Source organism: Solanum lycopersicum, chromosome 4, assembly GCF_036512215.1.
Source record: "Solanum lycopersicum chromosome 4, SLM_r2.1".
In the NCBI taxonomy this organism is placed as follows: Eukaryota; Viridiplantae; Streptophyta; class Magnoliopsida; order Solanales; family Solanaceae; genus Solanum; species Solanum lycopersicum.
The window spans coordinates 12,437,271-12,455,274 of NC_090803.1; the positions used below are offsets into that span (position 1 = coordinate 12,437,271).

Genomic DNA, 18,004 nt, shown 5'->3' on the forward strand with positions numbered 1-18,004 from the left:
CCTTTGCTTTGCCATCTTCAAATAAGCTTGTCTGGTTTAGTGGAGGTGCCAGGGAAGGCATTGAGGACCTGAAACAGATCAATGACCCTCTCAATTTCCCAATCATTGAAAGCTCTCCTGAATCTGAGATTCCAACCCTGAGGGCTCCATAGCTGTGAGATTGTGGCCTTATCTTGGATGCTGAGCATAAACAGGTCAGGAAAGAGTGATTTCAGGCTTTCATCCCCAATCCAATGTTCATTCCAAAAATAAATTTCCTACCATTTCCTACCTTTAGTGAGATGTTGCCTTTGAACCGAGGCCATAATCTTCTAATAGTCTTCCACACACTGCACCAAAAAGTTTCAAGAGCCTCCTCAGTAATCCAATGGCTTTGTAGTCCATACTTCTCTGTGATGACTCTTTTCCAGAGCGACGTATCTCCAAAGCAGAATCTCCACGACCATTTTTGAAGGAGACAATTGTTCTGAAGATTGAGGTTTTTTATCCCCAGCCCCCTTGCTTTCTGCTAAGAGTAAGAGTATCCCACTTAACTAGATGGTAACTTTTGTGCTCTTTATTTCCATTCCATAGGAAAGACCTTCTGAGTTGATTGATCTTTTCCACAATGTTCTTTGGAATAGGAAATAGACTCATCATATATGAAGGCAAGGCATCAAGAACTGATTTAACTAGAGTCAACTACCTCCCAAGGAGAGGTATTGACTCTTCCAACTAGCAAACTTCTTGTTACGTCTCGCCAAAACTTCACTCCACACTGCTATCTCCTTATTTTGTGCTCCTAAAGGCATGCCCAGATTCCTTGTGGGTAGGGTTGCTATTTGGCAGCCAAGATTTCTAGCTAGCAACTACATATTATCCGATAGAGAAAAAAGTTTTTTGCCAATTCACATGCAGACCAGATATACCTTCAAAGATGGCGAGGATTGATCGGATGTGTCTAATTTGTATCACCTCGGCCTCACTGAAAGCTAAAGTGTCATCTGCATATAGTAGATGTTAATCCCCACCTCATTGTCCATATTTCCCTGAGTCTGAGCCTTAAAACCTTTAAACCATTTTGCTTTTCTGATCATGTGATTGAGGCCTTCCATGGCTAGCAAGAAAAGAAAAGGTGAGAAGGGTCACCTTGTCTCAAACCTCTTTGTGATTGGAAAAAACCTTCAGAGTTTCCATTTATGTTCAGGGAGACTTTAACAGTGGATATCAGAACTTTATCCAATTGAGCCATTTCGTCCCAAATCCTATGTCCTTTAAAATCTTCGGCAGAAAAGACCAATTGACATGATCATAGGCCTTCTGTCTAACTTGCATAAAATTCCACGAGTTTTTTGCTAAACTCTGGAGTCTACCAACTCCCTGGCAATTAGTGCAGCATGCATAATTTGTCTTCCTTTCAGAAAGGCCATGTGTACATCAACCAGCTTCCCCATTACTGTCTTCAACCTCCTCAACTTCCCAGTAACGAGTTTGGAAATGATCTGTAGACTCCTCCAATCATGCTAATTGGCCTGAAATCTTTCAATTCCTCTGCTCTAGGTTTTTTTAGGAATCAGTGCTAGGGAAGTGGCATTGAAAGATCTCTCAAAAATTTCATTTTGATAGAAATTTTGAATTATGAGCATCAAATCCTCTTTTACAATTCCCCAACAAGATTTTAAAGAATTTCATTGTGTCGCCATCTGGACCTGGAGCTTTATCTCCATCACAAAGTTTTATGCATTGTAAGACCTCTGATTCAGTAAATGGTCTTTGCATCCAATCCTTTTCTTCCTGAGAAATAGTTGGACACAAGATCAAAATTGTGTCTCCACTCCTCAGATTCAGTGTAAAGCTTTTTGTAGAAATTAATCATGGTGTTCCTGATCTCTACATGGTCTTCTACAACCTCTCCTCTTTCTATCAACTTACCAATAGTTCTTCCTGTGTGTTGTTGCCATTCTCTGAAAGAACCTTGTGTTATTATCTCCTTGTTTCAACCATAATACCCTTGAATTTTGTCGCCCTTTCAATTCTTCATTTTTTGCCAACTCTTCGAACTTCACTACTATGCTGGCTCTTATCATCACTTATCTTCGGTCAATTCCCTGGTTTCTGGTATCAAATCAATTTTTGTCAATTCCTCCAGCAAGCTATTTTTTTTACTAGTAAGCTCCCCAAAGTTTGATTTGTACCACTCCTTGAGTTTCTACTTTAGCATTCTTAGTTTAATATTCAGTCTATAATCAGGACAGCCTTCCACTAGAAATTCATTCCACCAGCTTTGAATCAAGTTGGTGAAACCCTTCACCTTTAGCCACTAATTCTCAAACTTAAAGTTTGACTTTTACCACTTTCTAACAAGATAGGACAGTGGTCAGATAGCACTCTAGGTAGTAGCGTTTGCCTGATCTTTTTGAATATTTCTTCCCATTCCATAGAGTACAAGAATCTGTCTAGTCTAGTTGTACTCGGATGATTAATGCCTCTAAACCAGGAGAACTTTCCACCATTTAAATGAGAATCATGTAGCTCCATCTTCTCTATCCACCATGAGAAGTCAGACATGATATATGAGATTATGTTACATCCTCTTCTTTCTCCCATAATTCTATTGGTATTGAAGTCTCCACATGTGATCCATGGACCTTCACATAAAGTCCTGACTGCAGCCAGTGAAACTAAAAGCGCACCTAAGCACAAAAAAGAGGCGCAAATACACTTTGCATGACCTAAGGCGAGGCTCATGTCAGTGAACCCTTCTAAATTTTTTTAAAAAAAATATCAGTTTAAAGAAAGGGGTCCTTCTAAATTATTATAAAGAGTTTGTCCCAGATACCTAGACTGCAATTAATGAAGTCATAGAGTCTATAAAAGACAAAAAAAAAAAGATTATTAGAAAAGGAGGAATCAGTAAGAACGTTGCATGCAATTATAACTCAGCAAATAATGAAATACAACTACATATATATGGTGTCCACCACTAAGCCTATATGGCTTCTAAGAATATTATCTTTGTTATTATCCTCTTACATGTGTTAAATTTTCACTGATCATTATTGAAGTTAAGACACCATCAGTCATATTCCCATTTATTTTTAAATTTTCTACAAAGATAAAAAGGAGTATGAAATATTGAATGTTCAACATCAACAATTTATGAAATCAGTAAAAAGTAAGAAGAAAGAAGAGAAAGAAGATACATGTGTTTGCTTGCTACTTGTTTTGCCGGCGGAAGAAGTCTGATTGTTTTTTATTTGTGCTTCAATCCTTCAATTCCTCTTGTCTTCTTATATTTCTTCATCTTCTTTTTTTTTGTCTTTTAGAGACTCTACTACCTTAATTGCAGTCTAGGGAACAGACTCTTTATAATAATTAAAAAGGACCCCTTTTTTTAAACTGATGTTGTTATAAAAAAAAATTTAAAAAAATAGAAGGGCCCACTAACATGAATCTCGCCTTAGGTCATGCGAAGCGGCAAAAATGTATTTGCGCCTTGCTTTTGCGCTTAGGCGCTTTTAATTTCACTGATCTATCATCATATGTTGCTTATTGTATTTCGATTACCTAAGTTATGTATGATAAGAGTTATACGGAGCATAGTTATTCAACTGAAGTATATCCTGCTTAGCCTACCCCCAGAATACTTTTCTAGGCTGAATCACTAATGCTGCACTAGATAAATTCTAAATGCTTGAAAAAGTACAAACAAATTACCTCTTGAAATCTTCTACATTGTTCCTCGGCATCTCTCAGGCTAAGCCTAAGTTGATCAATCTCCAGTAATTTCTCTTCACTGTAAAATAATGAAAAAGGCAATAACTGTATATCATCAGGCAGATCAATTTAAAGGTTCAAAGGAATACAATACTCAAGGCACCTTGAATACACCCAACTTTTGATGAGGGTATTAGCAGCTGTAGAATCAAAGTTTATCACTTTATCACCTAGGCACCTCAAGTAAATTTTAGGAAATAGAACAAACTATTATAAACTCTGTCGTCCTAGCACCCAAGGGTGTGGACTAGCATTCAGTGTAGTGGATGAAACCCCGAGGAGACCAGGTTCAAATCCCAGCAGAAGCAATGATTTCTTTGCATCAGTACTGGTGGGAGGAGCAGGTCCACTGTGCAATAGTCTAGGTGCCCAAGCTAGCCCGAACATCGCCATTATAGAAATACTGACACACCCCATTGTCCCAGTTTACTAGTCACTTTTTGCTTATCCAATTTACTAGAGCTAAATATATAATACTCATTTTGAAGCTAAGTTAGATATTTAGAAAGCGCAAGTGTAGTACATGTTGTGCTCTTTTCTGCATCAAAATACATTTTAAAAAGACAACAGAATACATTTGAAAAGATTAGTCACTAGCTACTTCACTATTCTATTGACAACCAATTTGAACCAGCGGATTCGAAACACGTCAGAGTGATAGGGGAGCAAAGGATAGTCAAACCTGAATCTTTTGTCCACCGATGCATTATTTTCTGAGATGACCAAACTCTCCTCAAGGAGTTTGCACTGTGTTCTACAACTCTCAAGTTCATTTGTCACCTATAGTTTAAAGTCAGGATGATAAATCAAGATTCAATAAGTAAATCATGGACAATTGACATGTATACAGATGTGCAACATATTTTGCTAAGTTCATCAGTCCAATGGATGTCTTTGATTTCTTTAATTTACGTTTTTCTAGTAAGGAAGCTCTACGGTACCAGACTTCACAAACAATTCTCTTAATCTGTTTAAAAAGGGAAGATTAAAAGTGAACAAGCTTTGAATTAACTAGGCGTCTCGGAAATACAATTTCCACAAAATTATGTTTCCTATAGAACACCACAGAAAACATTATGCAAGCACTGAGTCTTTGAAGAGATCCTCAATATCAGAAAGAGCCACTGCAGTGCTACTAGAATATGCTTAAATTGTTCAACTACATCATGTGTAAATCTGAAGGTAACCTCTGTCATTTTCCGTGATACATTCGCAATTTCAGCACTATAAGATTTTGCCTTCTCATTGATTGCTTCAACTGTAGCTTTCTCCCTTGCAAGCCATATGGCCTTTTCCTCCTCCATTTCCAAAAGGGCATCAGTGAGTTGCTGCAAAGAAAAGAAGGCACTCATAAATGATGCTATGGAAACAGTTGAATGGAGCCTCAGAATACATGATTCCAAAGAACCTTTAGTTATTACCATAGCTAAATCTTCCTTTTCTTCTACCAAAATGTTGACAGAAGTTTCCAATCTCTGACATCGTGATTCAGATTCTTCCGAACATAATCTCTGGAATGCCATAGAAACAAATAATAATCAGAAAACAGAAATAAGTTAATATTTTATTTTTTAGAGGACACAATAGTAGAAAACATTAACTTATAATAGTCAAAAAGATTCATGCTCAACAGATGAATATGATAATCAAAATATATGAGAAAGAGGGAACTGCAGTGGAACAATTAACAAATATAAACTTACAAGGCATGACACCTCTTCCTTTAGCATACTTAGTTCTGTATTTGACATATTCAACTCGTCAGATAAAGCTTGCAATTCACATGCTAAATTTTCTGCTCTAGAATTGGCTTCTTCATTTTCTGCATGAGAAATTGTTAATTCCTCTTCCAAAGAAGCAATTGTTGTCTCCATCTCAAAAGCCAGCACTTCCAATTTCCGATACTCCTCCTTCACACCAGAAAAAGGAAAGTAGCTTAAGATTAAGCAACAAAGATAATAACTTTCCCACTTGAGCGGAATGCAGGCAATCAATTACTAATCTACTTTTATATCATCAGGATATGAGATACTATTTATAAGATTGATGAAGAAAGTACATATAATGACAGAATGGCATAAGGGCATTAAATGCCAAAATAATGTTTAAAATAGTACTAACAAATAAACGTTATAGTGACTCCTAGACCTAACTTAGATGAGCACTATCCTAAGAATGAAATGAACATCCTCTGAGATTAGACTTCATGATGCATGCCAATAAGGTTTTTATTTTCTTAAAGGGTGCCGTAAATATAGCCTGCTTATACCGAGTTTAGTGATGCTTAATTTGGTGATAAAATTTGAACACTTAAAAATGTTTGACATTATCCTGAGATTGTCATCATAGGATGATTGGGAGAAGAACATGGTAAAGTACTTTTATCATATGACGATCTGCTCCTTTTATTTGAAATTTTCATTACGTCGCATATAAGCTAGAAACAATCCTTGGGGACAATAAGAGGATTTACATTGAGATTAACAGAACCCAAAAGCCCAAACATGAAATTGAAGTGAAAGGACAAATGTCATACTCCAAGCCCCGACTTGGACAGCCTTTTGTTAATTTTTGTGCTTGTCCTATTTTACTTGTCAAGAGTTCTATTAACGAAGAGGTAATATTCTAAAACAAATGGTTTACTGAACAAAACTACAGTACAAGGACACCAAATTTTGGTCTGCCCTCTTGTTTTGCCGTAAAGGAGTTACTGATTTTCCCGCATGGACTGAGTAAGGGGCTAAGGGCTATGAAAGTTGTATATAAGGTCTAGGGCCACCGCACCATTGCCTCAAGGTTTTGGACAAAATACTCAGATTCTTCACGAGGTATAGAATAAACAATCAGTAAGCCTATCTCACACCCATAAAGTTCATGTGTGAACCACCAAAACTGGGTTATGTGTGCAGGAGTGTGTTAAGTTATTAAATGTCCCACATAGGTTGTGTAAGGGGGTTCCAAAGGATTTTATAGAAGGGTCTTGAACCACTCCAGTCATGGCCTAAGTTTGTGTTGTGGATGTTTAACTTCCTTCAGTGCCATAAAGTTATGCTCAATCTACATGTGTGAGACTAGTTTCAAAACTTGACCAACAGATAATGTGGAAAGTGTTTTTCACTGTTCCGATATACATTTAAGTAACATAGAGCCACACTTCTTGAACTTATTTACACTAGTTTGAGCACATCATACCTACCTGCACAACATGTTCGACACAAACAGAGGAATTCTTGGATCTTTTGGAGTCGAGCACATTAGAGCTCCTATCAACGACTGAATCACGCCTTCTTCCAATATTTGAGTCTCGTTTATTGATGTCACGCTCAAGAATAGCCCTCTGGCCATTTAAGCGTTTAATTTCCCTCTCAGCACAAGCTCTTTCACCCTAACAACGTGATACCGTCAGAAAAGATAGAAATGCCTTAGACGGCACAAGAAAATCAACCTTCAAAACAAATTCGAATGAAACCTCAAGTTTTGTCTTCTCCTGGATGGCATTCCTAAGTTTGGATTCTGTGTCTCTCAACTTTGCTTTTGTTTTCTCCAAATCTTTTCTAATGTTTTCCTTCTCTCTGCCTAAAGAACTAGAAGATAAGCATGACAGTTCCTTTTGAAGACTTTGAATTTGAGAAAGGTGTTCAGATTTTTCTGCTTCATACTTTTCAGACATTTCCTGGAAAAGAACATGATCAGCAAGAGCAGAGAAATAGAAAAGGATTAATATAGGAGAAAGTGAAACAACTTACTGTAAATGCATTTCCAGAATCTTCAATAGCTCTTCTCAGTTCTTCAATCTGATTATGCAGATCAAAAGACTGATTGTCCAGTAGAATCTACATTTTGATTAGCATGCATTAAAAGGTAATTTCAACAGAAACTCAAATAACAGAAGTGTGAGATAATACTTGGTTGTCAGAAGTTCTAATTATAAAGACAAACAAAAAGAGAAGGCAATCAATTCACACCTTTTCATCCTGAACTACATTGATCTTTTGCCTCAAGAAAAATTGTAATTTCTCATGGTTTATAATTACGGATCTTATTTGGTTGGAATTGTCAAGTGCTGAAGACTTTAAATCCTGAAAGTGGGAAACCAGATCAGGTTGTAGAAAAACATGGAAAATACACTATAGTACTAGAATTAAATATATAGAAGCACAAGAGATAAAGTTGTGTGTTGTTAAAGAACATACTGTATGCATGCCATAAATATATGAAAAGAATGACGAATTTGAAATGTGTTATGCAATGGCCTACAAGAGATACTCACAGGAACTAGTTTGGATATAGCAGAGAAAGACAAGACAAGTTCCTCTACCACTGGAATGAATGAATCAATTAAGGTTCGTGAATTTTCAAATTCTGACATCAAGTCTTGAACCTCCCTCATCAGCTCGGTTTCAGACTTCATGTTGTCCTCCTGAAATAAGTGTATCCATTAATGCCCCAGGAGGCATATGAAAATGTCTGTATTACATGCTTAAAGTAGAACCCTAAGAATGTCAGTCACAATATATCATCAAGCACTATTAGAGTGGAAATGAACTTACAACAAGAACTACTGCAGTTTCCATTGAAGCAAGCTGTTCTCGAGCCCCTTGTGCATCAAGTTTTGCACTCAAAAGTTCTTGGTAAAGCTAAAGCATTGAAACAGAAGTTATTGCGCAGTAGAACTTAAAGGAAAGGTATTATGGATATCAAATGTAAAGGTAAAATGTAAAATGAGATCCTAGTAGAAAAAGAATCAACCTGAAAACATGTTCGTAACGATGCATGATAACACCAGTTTCTTTGGTTTCTTTGACAAGCAGGCCATTTGAGTCTATCTAATAGAGACATGCTATACCCACTTAACTCAAAAGTTATTACCATTATAATGTATTTTATCGATCACTAGTGCAATTATGCTTGTACGGTATAAAATATGGTGCAAGGAACAGGACTTTCTAGACATACTCAACAAGCAAAAGTAAAGGCCAACACCTGATTCCCACTCTGAGATGTGGCACGTGCAGAGGAAACAGATGATAAAATGTGAGGTAAGAAAGAGAGGAGTGGGACACGTATTTGCGCCAAAATTGCAGAGGGCAAGCAAAATACCATTTAAAGCTTTCATTAAATAAATTAAACTAATAATTATTGAATATATAAAAATCACCATCAGAGACATCATTCTGATTTTAGAGTGTGTTTGGTACGAAGGAAAATATTTTCTGAAAAATATTTTTATATTTTCTCATGTTTGGTTGGGACAAAAGTTTTGAAAAATATTCTCCAAATCAACTCATTCTCCTCAAAATTAAGGAAAATAACTTCCCTTCAAAAATTAAGGAAAACATTTTCCAAAACTCTCCTCCAATTTTAAATTAATTTTTTTTGGGAAAAACAGCAATTTTTTAAAAGAAAATTCAATTTTAAAATTTTAATTTTTTTACCCGATCGATCCCTGACCCCCACCCACCCACGAACGGCCAGCCCCCTCCCCAACCCCAACCCTTCCCAAAAAAATAATTTTGCTTTTTAAAAATATTTTCAACTTCAAATTTTTATTTTTAGACTCCTCTATACCCCCTCCCCCCAACCCCGGCCAGCCCCCCACCCACCCCTAACCCCCAAAAGATTAATTGTTTTTTAAAAATACTATAAAGTTCAAATTTTACCTTTTAACTCCTACCCCCTACCCCCTCTCCCTCCCCCACCACCATCACCCACCACCACACCAAATAAAAATTGTTTTTAAAAAATATTTCAATTTCATAAATTATTTTCTACTCTAGTAAAAATAATGAAGTCTCTCAAAAACATTTTCATTCATAAATCAAACACTATCATTTCCGGAAAATATTTTCTACTCACCAACCAAACATGAAAAAATAAGTCAAAAAATCTACTCGTTTTCCAGGAAAACATTTTCCTTCATACCAAACACACCCTTAGTCACTGCAAAAGTTTTTGAAGATGTAACTTGGGACTAAGTTTAAGAATATGACCTTCGACCACGAGGCTTATAGCCTAGTGGTACCACTGTATATCTACTACACATTACGTAAAGAATTGAATTTCTCTATCCTCTTCTCCTTCCCTGTCCCACTATGCAACAAATAAAATTGAACTTATGAAGAAGTGTGACTAAGGCAAATGGGAAGCATCAAAATTGATTAATCAAAACAAATGTGAATCTTCAAATTCAGATTCAGCATTAGCATGTTATGGCATTTCAGCACTTTAGGTAGCTTCTCGTCTTCATTATTAGTTAGATTTTGAAAGCAGTACTCAGTAACGTCATACGGTGTTCATTGACCTTGAGAAGGGCTACGATGAAGTCATGAGGAAAGTCTTGTGGCGATTCCTAGAGGTAAGAGGTATCTAGGTGGCCTACATTAGGGCCATAAAGGACATGTACGAAGGAGCTTAAATCGGAGCACTTCCCTGTGGAGACGTGGGGGATTACACTAGGGATCAACTCTTAGTCCGTTTCTATATGCCTTCATGATGGATGCATGACATGAGACATTCAAGATGAGGTGCCTTGGTGTATGTTATTTGTGGATGACACAGTACTGATTGATGAGATGCGTAATGGAGTTAATACAAAGTTAGAGGTGTGGAGACAAACTTTAGAGACTAAAGGGTTACAGTTGAGCAGGACCAAGACAGAGTATGTGAAGTGCAAATTTAGTGATGTGATGCATGAGGTGGATGTGGAAGTGAGGCTTGACACACGAAATATCCCCAAGAGTGACAAATTCAAGTATCTTGGGTCTATAATCCAGGGGAGTGGTGAGAACAATGATATTGCACATCGTATTGGTGCGGCGTGGATGTGGAGGCTTGCCTCTAGTCTTATGTGATAAAAACAGTACCACCAAAACTTAAAAGATAAGATCTATAAAGTCGTGGTTAGACCGAATTGTTGTATGGAGGAGAGTGTTGGCCAGTCAAAAACTCTCGTTTCTAGAAGATGCATGTTGCGGAGATGAGGATATTGAGGTGGAACTGTGGCCACACTAGGAGTGATAAGATTAGAAATGAGGATATTCGGTATAAGGTGGGAGTGGTCTCCGTGGTGGACAAGATGAGGGAAGAAAGAATGAGATGGTTTGGACATGTTAAGAGGAGATACGTAGATGCACTAGTGAGAAGGTGCAAAAGGTTGGTTATATAGTGTACAGGGAGAGGTTGAGGTAGGCCGAAAAAGTACTGGGAAGAGGTAATGAAACAGGATATGACGCAACTTCAGGTTACTGAGGACATGAACTTTGATATGAGGGTGAGGAGGACACATATTAGGATAGAAGGTTAGTAAGTAGTCTAGTGTTGTCTTGCTTAGAGTGGTTGGTGTTAGTCATTATACTAATTGTATTATTTTAGTTGTTGCTTTTGATATTTAGCATTATTTCTTATTGTTTTCAATAATCTATCCTAATATGTTATTTATTGTGTTTCAATTATCGCACTATTTTGTTGTTGTTTTTGCTCCCCCCCCCCCTTTTTTTTTTTTGAGGAACAGGTAACTGTGTATTCACAAAATCCATCATCCAAGCAATGATAAGAGTGAGCACTTACATCCCATAGGGTGAAAAATGGAAGGCCATAAGAACTAGTCTATGGAGCTTTACAATTTCCCTATAAAATCATCAAAAAGATCTATATCCCCCACGGCCCCACCATATCCTGTTTACACCAAAAATATAGAAGACTAAGGCAATTCATTCTGTTTTGTGAATGTTGTTGCTTTTATCTTCAAAGCCTCTTGCATTCTTTTCCTTCCACAATGTCCAGCAGATGCTTGCAGGGATCAATTCCCGCCAGTCCTCCTCTGACTCTCTTCTTCCAATCTCTTTCCAGCAGTCCATCATACTTTTAGTAGTTTTGGGAACCACCCAACTCACTCCAAGAATACACAAGAACATGTTCCACAGATTTGCAGTTGTTTTACAGTGTAGAAATAGATGGCTATTTATTTTAGCATCCTGGTCACACAAAACATCTTGAGCAAATCTGTCTACCTCTTCTTTGTCGTACTTCATGAATCAAACAAGCTTTCCTGCAAACTAACCACATGAAACAAGAAACTCTTAAGGGGACTTTGGCTTTCCAGATTAGATTCCAAGGCAGTTCCTAATCTGCAGTTAGCCAGTATTTCTCTTCCAATAGCACCCTTGCTGTGAAGTTTCCACACTGCTCTGTCAGGTGCATTGGTAGTTCCATTGAAATCATTTATCACCGTAAGAAAATCTGCAACTCTTTGAACCTCCCAATCATAGTTGAAATTCCAACCTTGTATGCTCCACATCTGAGCTATGGTGGCCCAATTCTGTTGGCTGAGGAGAAACAGATCAGGGAAGAGAGATCTCAAGCTCCTTTCACCTATCCAAAGTTCATTCCAGAACTCAATCTTCACGCCATTGCCGACCTTGAATTGAATGTTTTTTTGAAACTGGGGCCAGAGTCTCTGAATAGTCTTCCAGACACTACAACCAAAAGTTCCAAGACGTACTTTGAAGTTCATATTTCTCAATGATGATTTTTTTTTTCCATAAAGGCATATCCTCAGCACAGAACCTCCATAACCATTTTTGCAAAAGACGAGTTCTGGAGGTTGAGTTTCTTGATACCTAATCCCCCCTGCTTCTTGTGAAGTGTTACAGTATCCCATTTTACAAGGTTGTAACCTTTCTGCTCCTTGTTTCCATTCCACAAAAAGGTTCTTCTGAGCAAATTAATTCTCTTCACAATACTCTTTGGTATAGGAAAGGCTCATCATATAGGAAGGAAGGGAATCCAACCCTTCTAGAAGATTGTTTCCTAATTACTTGCTATATTTCTTCATTGTCTCCTTTGAACTCGGATTTGTTGCACTTGAACTAAGGGTCTTTCGGAAACAGCTTCTCTACTTCCATGAGGTAGTGGTAAGGTCTATGTAACCCTTAGTTGCGCGGACTCTTAACTTCTGATGCCGCACCTATCTTGGATTCTTCAAAAATACACTACATTTGGCGAATCCGACACGCACCCGTTGACATTTTTGAAGAGTCCGAGCAACATAGATGTAACCACTAACCCCCGCTTGTGAATTTCACCGGGAATGTTCTTGTACTCGGTAACAACATGTTGTTGTACTCAGTAACAACATGTTGTTGTACTCAGAAACAACATGCCTTCTTCATTTACAAACTGGAAAATAACTAATCAAAAAACACTTATTACAATATATAGAAGACTACCATATGTTTCCTGGTGCATTCGTCATGCAAGTGGGAGAAACAGAACTCTTTATTAGTATTCTATCAGGTAGAAATAGCAGATTTTCTCGTAACAGCTCACTTGGTGCTTGGCTGTGAGAATTCAATGATTAGTATATAGATATTTACAGCCACAACATTTTATGCTACTAGCAGAGAAATTCTGAAGTGATCAAAGCATATATCACCACTTTGTTTGATCTCTTGATATAAGGAGATAAATCATCATAATTGCAACTTTCAATGCATAAAATGTGAAAGCCTGATTACCTCCTCGTGCTTCTCTCTTGCAGATATGGTCTGTTCAGTTGCTATCTCAACAACAGAGTCCAAATTATGTTGGCTTGAGGATCTCTCCATTTCTAACACAGTGATCTGAACAAAAGCTCCACATTTCCGAGAAACACTTAAAAAGAGGAAAAGTGACAGGGTAATCTTATATATATAGATGACAGGAAAATGAGAAAGGAAAGAAGTGAGGACACCTTCTCTTGGAGCTGCTTAATTACAAAGATAGCTTCTGCTTCTCTCAAAGTTTTGCTCCCACACAACAGCATCAAAGAATTGTCATATTGTTCAGAACCATCGACCAGATTTATGTCAGCCTCAAAAAGCTTCCTTGTCAGATAGTCAATCTTTACCTCACTCACGGTTTTCTAGAAAAAACAAGGATTAAACTAAGAAATCAAATTGAATCAGAAATAACAGACGCAAAGAAAAAGAATGTTACATGTGATTCATATTTTAAAAGCAACTCCTCATACTCCCTTTGAAGTTCCAGTAAATCATTGTCTTCCTGCCAGAAATTAAAAAATAATAACACGACAATCAGTAGAATGACACTATTTTGAAAGAAAGTTAAAATAGCAAAGCAAAGTGTGAACCAGTGAGGAGCTTTTTTTCCTAGAGGCTACTTTTCTCCTGCTAGTCACATGCAACAAAGCCTGTGGGTCAGGGAGAGTACAGACTTCCAATGGATTACTCCTTGAATTGTCTTCTTGCTTGCCAGAATCTAAATTGCTGTCAGCATCTAATAGTTCTTCAAAAGGAAGTAAGGGTCCAACGTCACGTTCAATCCCTTTAGCTTGGACTACAGAAACCTTCTCTTTGACTGCGGAGCTCAACTGAAGCAGCAGAAAAAAAAAATTAATTTCTGTTTGCATAGCTAAAGCAGTTTTCCCGGGGTTATAGATTGGAGTTCCAGTTCTCCCATTTGGTGCTCATAATTGACAATTTAAAAGGGCATATCAATAATGCATGCAAGGAATCTGTAACCAATGTTTGTAGAGAAGATTGAGGTGGAAGACAAAGAAGAATTTGGAACCAATGTTTGCAAAGGAGGACTGTTGAGCCAATGAATCACGTTAAACATTATCAAAGAATCTGTTGAAGAAGATATTTTGATAAACTTACTATTGAAAGGGCTAATTAATCATTGTAATTATTTTACATAAGTTGTTGAAGTATTGAGATACTTATTGTTATTGCTTCTTTCTAATTTAGTATTCAATTTCTGAAATTGAGTTACTTAGTTGAGGGTAGAATAGGAGTTTATTTAGTACCCAAGCTGAAATAGAATAGGAGTCTTTCATCTATTTATTTTCCATGACGTGAATGAATTAAATAAGCTCAAAGTTTTGACTTGCATATTCTTTCCTCCTCTGTAGAACAACAAATGGTATCAGTAGCTTTTCGATTCTGAGGGTTTGTGAGTTAGAGTCGACCAAAAAGAAACCTGAATAAAAACCAAATACTTTTATGGCTTCAAGCAATTTCTCGATTCCTTCACCCCTAGTTTTCTGGAGAGAATTATCTAATTTGAGCTGTAATGATAACCTATTTGCAAGCATATGATTTGGGGGAAGTGGTCGAGGTTGGAGGAGATAGAAATCCTTTGCCAAATAACCCTACTATGGCACAAATTAAGATTCACAGAGTAGAGGTTTCAAAATAATTTAAAGCTCTCACCCTTCGGGGTGGCCCAGTGGTTTGGGCTTAGGACATCCATGTTGGAGGTCTCAAATTTGAAACCCCTTGCCAGGGAAAGCAAGGGGTTTGCCTTCTGGTCGAGCTTGTCGCGCCGGGCTTGCCTACTGCGAGTTACCTCTCCTTTGTGGTTTGCGAGCTATTGCATAGCGAAGGTTTTACCCCGTGTGCACCCAAAGGGTAGCGGCGCGGGTTTCCTTGTCATCAAAAAAGAAAATTTAAAGCTCTCTCTTGCATACAGTCAGCACTTTCAGAAGTAATTTTCACAAGAGTTATGACTACTGAAACTGCAAAGGAGTCTTGGACAAGTTGAAAGAAGAATTCCAAGGAAGTGACATTACCAAGCAATTAAAAGACTCAGAAACCATTGAAGAATTCTCCAACAAGTTGATGAAGGTTGTAAACCTACTGTGTACCCCGTTTTTGGTACTCATACTACACTTCTGCTTCTTTTGCAGATGCAGCTTCTAGTACGAGCCACCCTTGCTCAAGTTCGGATCTTCAATGTTGTTGCAGACTTTGATCTTGAGCTTTTGGCATCCGGAGATTTGTTTATCTTCTTTTGTATTTGTCTATATATTTTGTATTTTTATTAGATATACTTGATGTATAAGCCTTCTATGCTTAGACGCTCTTGTACCGGTGACACCAAGTCCAAGTTTGGATTCCTTGTATCATATTTACATATCTATGTTATGGGACATATTCTATATCTCTATTTCTGCTTCCGCATATTCATCAGCTAGTTCTTTATTTTCTTCTGCTTTTGATTTTGACTTGCCTACTGGGAGGTTTATAGCAGTGTTATCAATGGCGCGCTTGAAGTGTGCTTAGGCCCTAAAGCAAGGCTCAAAATGTGTTGAGCGCTTTGCCTCGCTTTATGTGTGCTTAAGTGTCATCATCAAGGTTCTAAGATAAACTTTTCCTTGCCAATGAGCCTCTTATGAAGAAGTGACACCAAACAATTGATATTTCACTTAACCATAAATTTTTTTCAATCTCTTTGGTCTTATATTTGTCATTCATGTTTATAATTATTAGTCTTGGACTAAACATATACATTTGTATTTTTTTTCTTCCTTTGCGCCTTTTTTCATTAACGGTCATGCTTTATTTGTGGTTTGCGCTTAAAGCCCCCAGAGACCTTAAAGCTTTTTTGCGCTTTGCGCCTTTGATAACACTGGTTCATAGTAGGCGTCATCATGGCCCAATTTCAAGTCATGACAAAAACCAAATTAAGTCTTCTAAGAGAAGAGCCTTCCGACACAAAAATCATAATCATTAGGGATGACAATGAGGCGGGACAGATGCGGGGGAGGTTAAAGGCTATGATGGGTTGGGCTGGGCTGGTTTAAGTTTGAGCAGGCCGGGTTGAAGTGGTTGCAATTTTATTCAGGTTCAAACTTCATTTAATTTTTTACATGTTATAAGAGTGATATTTATTTAAAATTGCTAAAATATTTAAGATAGTAAATGAAAATAGTTCAATCAATATTAATACAATTTCTTACATGTTTCCCAATTGACCTCTAAAAAATAAAATTTTAAGTCACTATATATTAAATTAATATAACTTAATGAATAATGAATTTATTTTTATGAATTTTATATGTAGCATCAAATTTAACTAGAAAAGAAAAATATTAAAAAATTTATGTGGGGGGTTCATGTGGGGCAGGTTGAAAATGGAAAAAAATGTTATGTGGGGCGGAGAGGGGCGAATTAAATTTTTTGCAGGTTAAGCTCAACCCGCCCCACCCCCGTTATCATCCCTAAGAATCGTTGAGAAAGTTCTTGTGAGTGTGCTGGAAAGATTTGAAGCAAAGATCTTCACTCGAAGATTTGAAGGATCTTACAAAAATGTCACCTTAAGAGCATGACATGCTTTTCAAGCTCAAGAGCAGAGAAGATCTTTGAGGCTAGAAGAAGCTACTGAAACTGCTTTTAAAGCAAAGTTCAAAAGGAATATGCAAATGCAAAATGAAGGAAGAATATCAGATACTCCTACTAATTTTAGGGAAAAAACCATGGTGGTTCTCGCAACAGAGCCAAGAAGAAAGAAAACTACCCACCGTGTAAGTTCAGCAGAAAAACCAATCATAAAGATGATGATTGTTGGTTTAAAGAGAAGAAACTGCCTTTTAATTGTAGATATTGCAACAAACTTGGCCATGTTGAGAGGTCTTGCAAAGTGAAGAAGGTGAACTACCAACAAACTCCATAATTCAACATTTTGAAAGTTGAGGACCAGGAGAAGTTTGAGTTCACAACAATGGTAGCAACGAGACTGGATGATGAAAGCACCTGGTTTTTGGACAGTGGTTGCACTCAACACATGACCAGCAAACAAGAATATTTTACGAACTTGGAATCTGACAGAGGCCTTGTCAAGTTGGCAGATAAAAGCAAGTTGGCGTTTGTTGGTAAAGGAACTGTGGCGATTGAATTTCCCAAAGGTATTAAATTTATTCAAGATGTTTTGTTGGTGCCTAATCTTGACCAAAATCTAGTAAGTGTTGGTCAAATGCTAGAACAAGACAATATTTTATTGTTCAAAGATAGAAAGTCTGTTGCTTCTGAACCTAGTGGACAAGAAGTGATACTGTTGAAATGATAAAGAGAAAAATTCCTTTGAATTGGAACTCAAATTCTAAGAAAGTTTATCGAAGTAGCAGATGAGAGCGGGATTCAAAATTATGGCACAAAAGACTTGGTCATTATAACTTGAAATCAATTCAATAAGCTCAAAAGCATGATTTAGTGAAAGCCTTGCATGAACTTGAGTTATGTTCAAATGTGTGTGGAAGTTGTCAACTAGGAAAGCACACAAATTGCCTTTTCAAAGTCATCAACATAGAGGGCAAGTGAGAAGTTACAATTGGTCCATTCTGACATTTGTGGATCGATGAGAACTCCTTTGCTCAATGGCAGCAAGTATTTTATTCTTTGTATAGATGATTTCACTGGAATGACTTGGGTCTACTTTCATAAGCAAAAGCTTGAAGTGTTTGTTGTTC

The 18,004-nt window shown here is 37.3% G+C and overlaps 1 protein-coding gene across 2 annotated transcripts in view; it reads right to left on the reverse strand.

Moving 5' to 3' along the window:
* LOC101259831 (kinesin-like protein KIN-7O) overlaps nt 1-18,004 on the reverse strand; it is a 34,314-nt gene that overhangs the window by 2,213 nt on the left and 14,097 nt on the right. For both annotated transcript variants that reach the window (XM_010321354.4, XM_010321353.4), the window contains exons 15-29: nt 13,886-14,125; nt 13,732-13,797; nt 13,487-13,657; nt 13,272-13,376; nt 8,307-8,393; nt 8,027-8,176; nt 7,722-7,835; nt 7,503-7,589; nt 7,226-7,429; nt 6,953-7,141; nt 5,460-5,666; nt 5,178-5,267; nt 4,944-5,084; nt 4,439-4,536; nt 3,697-3,775 (exon numbers count right to left, since the gene is read on the reverse strand). In XM_010321354.4, the coding sequence (XP_010319656.1) occupies nt 3,697-3,775; nt 4,439-4,536; nt 4,944-5,084; nt 5,178-5,267; nt 5,460-5,666; nt 6,953-7,141; nt 7,226-7,429; nt 7,503-7,589; nt 7,722-7,835; nt 8,027-8,176; nt 8,307-8,393; nt 13,272-13,376; nt 13,487-13,657; nt 13,732-13,797; nt 13,886-14,125 (2,028 nt within the window). The remainder of the gene's footprint in view (nt 1-3,696; nt 3,776-4,438; nt 4,537-4,943; nt 5,085-5,177; nt 5,268-5,459; nt 5,667-6,952; nt 7,142-7,225; nt 7,430-7,502; nt 7,590-7,721; nt 7,836-8,026; nt 8,177-8,306; nt 8,394-13,271; nt 13,377-13,486; nt 13,658-13,731; nt 13,798-13,885; nt 14,126-18,004) is intronic.